Source organism: Protomyctophum bolini (genome assembly GCF_963924005.1).
Source record: "Protomyctophum bolini genome assembly, chromosome: 1".
Taxonomy (NCBI): Eukaryota; Metazoa; Chordata; class Actinopteri; order Myctophiformes; family Myctophidae; genus Protomyctophum; species Protomyctophum bolini.
In genome coordinates this window covers 26,300,735-26,306,734 of record NC_137862.1, presented here as the reverse complement: position 1 = coordinate 26,306,734, position 6,000 = coordinate 26,300,735, and the positions used below count along the sequence as shown (strand labels likewise).

The 6,000-nt window shown below is 46.0% G+C and overlaps 1 protein-coding gene across 4 annotated transcripts in view; it reads left to right on the top strand.

Annotated features, from left to right (window-relative positions):
• The window catches only part of adamtsl3 (ADAMTS-like 3), a 143,590-nt gene that overhangs the window by 99,381 nt on the left and 38,209 nt on the right, over window positions 1–6,000 (top strand). For all 4 annotated transcript variants that reach the window (XM_080766725.1, XM_080766723.1, XM_080766724.1 and 1 more), the window contains exon 15: window positions 1,402–1,486. In XM_080766725.1, the coding sequence (XP_080622851.1) occupies window positions 1,402–1,486 (85 nt within the window). The remainder of the gene's footprint in view (window positions 1–1,401; window positions 1,487–6,000) is intronic.

The following is a 6,000-nucleotide window of genomic DNA, read 5'->3' as shown; positions in this document are numbered from 1 at the left end:
GAGACAGCAACTAGTCGCTGTAGTTGCTGAACATTACTACATTCAAAATGTGGAACCTGGACCTGTGGCTTTAAACAGACAACACCAGAGTTGATTGACTTAAACCCCTCTTTACGTCTCAAAAACATACAAGTAAATTAATTGGAGAGCCAACCAGTGCTGCACGATTCTTAACTCAAAATAATGTGGCCGTCGGCCACCTGAGAGCGAAGGGCGTCAGCCCGCCTCGCGGCCTCCCTGGCCAGCCGTCGCAGGTCACACTTATCCCTCTCCACCCGGTCCCTCTCCTTGGCCAGCGGTAGATTGGTAGATTGTGCATTTGTTGTGACCGTAGTTCGCAAATTACTATGAAAACCTGCAAAACAATCAGTCAGTCAGTCAGTCAGTCAGTCAGTCAGTCTGTCCGTCACACCACCATATGGCCGTCAGTCTGTCACACCTCGTGACACATCAAGCCACCATATATGGCCATCAGTCCGTCACGCTCCATATATGGCCGTCTCCATATATGAAGATCACAACACTGACCTCATCAAACCCTGGATAGCCATACATGGAGAAGATTGGATCATCACCTAGATCTGCATATATGGAGCCGGGCAGCAACTCTACATCTGACCTCAAACGTCTGATACCTGTCCATTTAAAGTCTAGGCGGGCCTGCCCCAACGTTTTTAGTGCGCAGCATTATATAGAAGGCTATTGTGTGTGTGTGTGTGTGTGTGTGTGTGTGTGTGTGTGTGTGTGTGTGTGTGTGTGTGTGTGTGTGACTGTGTGTGTGTGTGTGTGTGTGTGTGTGTGTGTGTGTGTGTAAAGAAGAAGAAGCTGTGAGTGGGCTGTGAGCACTCAGCAGCACCAGTAACCGCACGGTTCATTCACACCCGCCGCAGCAACACTGACACGGTCATGTCTCTGTGCCGTCTGTGAAGAGCCATGTCCGGGGAACAGAACTGTTCCTTTTCAACTACTTTTACTTTAATTAAAAGCTAGATGCAGTGGCTATAATTGGGTCAAGGATCTTGATTTTGTGAGCAATGGTGTACGAGATTGGTAATATCGGATCAAATCATGATAAGTAACTCCTTTTTAGACCATCTGGGGGAAATAAATAAATCTGAGAGTTCCCCCCCCATGCAATTCTAGCCTACCTAAAGGTAAAATCCACCCGCCGCCTATGGACCTGCTCTACCTCCTGAGCCACAGCCGGCAGCCGCCAACCCAGATCCGTCCTGGCCCTCTTGAGCTGATCTGTATGTGTATTTCTGCCTCTGTTCCACTGATCCAGAGTCAGCCCTGGTTGACCTGTGTGTGTGTGTTTCTGTGTGTTCTTCCACTGATCCAGAGTCAGCCCTGGTTGACATGCTTGTGTGTTTGTTTCTGTGTGTTCTTCCACTGATTTAGAGTCAGTCCCGGTCGAGGCCAAGGTTCCCTGGTTAAAACAAGCCCAGGAACTGGAGGAACACCGTACCGCTACAGAGGACCCCACGTGAGTAGCCTTGTGCACGCACGCACGCACGCACGCACGCACGCTGAAACTCTTGTCACAATGTTTACAGTGGTAGATTTTTCTCCTGTGTGGATACGCTGGTGTGTCTTCAGGGTACTTTACTGACTGAAACTCTTGCCACAATGTTTACAGTGGTAGGGTTTTTCTCCAGTGTGGATACGCTGGTGTACTGTATATTCAAATGATCAAGACGTCTGAAACTCTTGTCACAACATTTACAGTGGAAAGGTTTTTATCCCGTGTGGATACGCTGGTGTTTCTTCAAGTCACCTAAAAGAGTGAAACTTTGTTTACACTGTTTACAGTACTAAGGTCTTTCTCCTGTGTTGATACGCTGGTGCGACTTTAGGAAACTTACGTTTCGAAACTCTTGTCACAATGTTTACAGTCAAAAGGTTTTTCTCCCTTGTGGATATGCTGGTGTGACTTCAGGAGACTGAAACTCTTGTCACAATGTTTACAGTGGTAGGGTTTTTCACCAGTGTGGATATGCTGGTGTGTCTTCAGGGTACTTAACTGACTGAAACTCTTGTCACAATGTTTACACTGGTAGGGTTTTTCTCCAGTGTGGATACGCTGGTGTATATTCAAATGATCAAGACGTCTGAAACTCTTGTCACAATGTTTACAGTGGTAGGGATTTTCTCCAGTGTGGATACGCAGGTGTCTCTTCAAGTCACCTAAAAAACTGAAACTCTTGTCACAATGTTTACAGTGGTAGGGTTTTTCTCCAGTGTGGATACACTGGTGTATATTCAAATGATCAAGCCTACTGAAACTTTTGTTACACTGTTTACAGTAGTAAGGTCTTTCTCCCGTGTGGATACGCTGGTGCGACTTTAGGAAACTTACGTGACTGAAACTCTTGTCACAATGTTTACAGTCAAAAGGTTTTTCTCCCGTGTGGATATGCTGGTGTGACTTCAGGTGACTTAACTGACTGAAACTCTTGCCACAATGTTTACAGTAGTAGGGTTTTACACCAGTGTGGATATGCTGGTGTGTCTTCAGGGTACTTAACTGACTGAAACTCTTGTCTCAATGTTTACAGTGGAAAGGTTTTTCTCCAGTGTGGATACGCTGGTGTCTCTTTAGGATACATAAAAAACTGAAACTCTTGCCACAATGTTTACAGACGTGGGGCTTCTTTCCTGTGTAAGTCTCCGATGAGTCTTCGAATTTGGCACGATCTTATTATAATGCGGTTTCAGGCGTCGGGTTCGGGGATTACCAGGGATCCAAATTGACCTATACGGTTCTGTAACTCTGAGTGTACAAATGGAACCAAATGAACACGTATGGGTCGGTCCGGTGTGGTTGTTATGTCATGTGTTTATGAGGTGACAGTACTTCATTAGACCCATTGGTGTGGTTATGTCATGTGTTTATGAGGTGACAGTACTTCATTAGACCCCTTGGTGTGGTTATGTCATGTGTTTATGAGGTGACAGTACTTCATTAGACCCCTTGGTGTGGTTATGTCATGTGTTTATGAGGTGACAGTACTTCATTAGACCCCTTGGTGTGGTTATGTCATGTGTTTATGAGGTGACAGTACTTCATTAGACCCCTTGGTGTGGTTATGTCATGTGTTTATGAGGTGACAGTACTTCATTAGACCCCTTGGTGTGGTTATGTCATGTGTTTATGAGGTGACAGTACTTCATTAGACCCCTTGGTGTGGTTATGTCATGTGTTTATGAGGTGACAGTACTTCATTAGACCCCTTGGTGTGGTTATGTCATGTGTTTATGAGGTGACAGTACTTCATTAGACCCCTTGGTGTGGTGGTTATGTCATGTGTTTATGAGTTGACCGTACTTCATTAGACCCCTTGGTGTGGTTGTCTTCCCTTTGTATTGAGGGTTTCTTCCTGGAGGATGGATCCTTCAGTCAAAAGTTCCAATTAAAAAGGGTGATGTAGTGGCATCACAATATCATGCACTCCCTTAACTCCTCCCCTTTTATGATACAACAACAGCTGTGGGTGCGGCTGCAGTTCAGGTGGATCACCACCCACCAGGAAAACCAGGCCTACTTCATGAACTGGTGGGCCTGTCCACATAAAAATTACATTTTAACAAATACTGTATACACTTACAAAATTAAAAATAATAATACAAAATCTTCCTCCTTATAATAATAATACCTGGTGATCATGTGTCGTATCTGATGGAACCACATTTCATTAATATAGCCTAATAATGTTAAACTAGACAGACTAAATTGTTTCACATCTAAACTAGTAGGCCTGACCAACAGGACGTGTTTGGATAGACGCATGGGCACCATTCACAGCTTGCACTCTATGGTAAATAGGTAGGCCTACTTTGATCTTGCTTGTAGCATCTAGACCAGAGCAGTCTCCTGTTGTTCTTCCTGTGACCACACCTAATATGGAGATATCTTGGACCATTTGGTTTAGGTTTAAACGACTGTCTGTTTGAAATGTGTATTGGGCTTCTTTATAAACTAGCCATAACTGTCTATGTGGGAAGAGTGTCCTGAAGCCGTCAGGCTGAAGGAGGTCAGTGTCCTGAAGCCGTCAGGCTGAAGGGTGCATGGCTCAGGCCATGAAGCTGTACTTTGTCTTTGCCTATAAAGTATTTAAGTTTAGTAGTAAGTTTGTTTATGGGCTTCATGGAGAGAGAAAAGCACTCTCTCTCTGTTTAGCTCATTTACTTCTCATGTTTTATGTTGGGGGACTCCATCTTTAAAGGCCTCTACTGAGGGAGCAGATTGCATAATATGGAGGTGTAGGTTGTTGTTCCAGAGCGTTACTCACGCTGGTCTATTCTGAGGACGACTGTAGGAGGACGACTGTTTATTTGGAGCTTGGCAATCTGTCCCACATCAAAGGACTAGGACGCTCTCACAGGACTGATAACGCTGTTCCTAATGTGTATGTGTCTGGATCTCTGGTTTGAAGCACAGCTTCCTATCGTGGTCACGATAACACGCACACACACTCCGACAATTCTTATCAATGCTGAGACCAAGTTATTAGGGCATACAACCTCGATTGACCCCACCCTGTCATGGTTGCGCATGCAAATGCGCAAGCGAGTGCATGCACGCACACACACACACACACACACACACACACACACACACACACACACACACACACATACCTTATCCAGGGGGTGTGTGAATCTGTCCCGTTCCATTTCCTGTGCTTCCGCTGGCGATGTTAAGCATGTGAGTATCACTGCTTTGTGCTGATAGGCTGCTGCTCTGAACCTGGTCAACACTGATAGGCTGTCTGGGACACTTCACAGCGCTCACACACACCACACACACACACGCACGCGCACACACACACACCTCACACACTTTGCACAGACACCTCACACACAGCGCACTCTCTCTCACTAATCTCTCATGGTGACTGTGGACCCCAGGAAGATTAGCTGTTGCTTTGCACCAGCTAATGGGGATCCTAATTAAACTCTATAAACGCTATAATCCTCACCACACCAATCCAGCCTGCAGCGGGACCATGAGCTGAGCCAGAACATGTTGTTCGGTGAGCTTGTATATCGGCTACTTTCAGCATGCAGCCAAGTGTAACCACGGTGGCGCAGTCACTGTCGCCTCACAGCTACAGAAGGTCCTGGGTTCGATTCCCACTGGGGATGATGTGGGTGCTGGGGGCGTGTTCTCTCCTCTGCGTCATCAGTGTCCATACCCGGGTATACTGTATGTACCGGTCTCTATGTTGCTGGACTGGACTACAATTCCCATAATGCTTTGGTGCACTGCCCCTCCTTGTGGATAGGGGGAGGGCTGTCTTTCTGAGACAACATGTTGTCCAGGGAGCAAGTGAGCCCAGTGTCCATGACATCATGGAGCCCATGGACACTAAACACTAAAATATCTAAAAACACATATTACCCACATAAAACCACCCAGGAAAGTGTTTCTTGTCTCCCATTAAAATATGATCTGGTTGAAAAAGGGGTGAAGTGGCCCTATAACTATAAGGTTGTCGTCCAGCCTCATCGATTATTGGGTTAACGAAAAGGGCCTTTCTGTGTGTACCGTAGTTTGTATGTTTGGATCAGAGGCGGAACAACCCGGTACCGGGCTGGGGGGTTGACCGCACCACCGGGCCTCGCCGAATGGGACACCCAAAGTGTGTACACATTGTTAATGTAAAACATGCGCAGCATCATGGCTTTCATATGGTAATATAAACTTTGGCTAAAAGCAATCCATCACCACCATCACTTCTAATCAATGTTTACAGTCTGTCAGTCCCTCCCTCCCGACATCATGATCTGAAAAACAATCATGGAAGTAGGGCAGGCTATAACCGAACAGACTTCCTCTTCAAAATAAGAGCTATACTTGTAATGATTAGTCAACACTAGTTTTATTTCTTAAGTGAACTTGCAGGATGTGTAGATATATTTGTAGCGCCCTGAGAGATAACGCTTTGCAGTGGCGGAACAACATTGGGCCGGGCCGGGGGGTGAGACAGCACGACC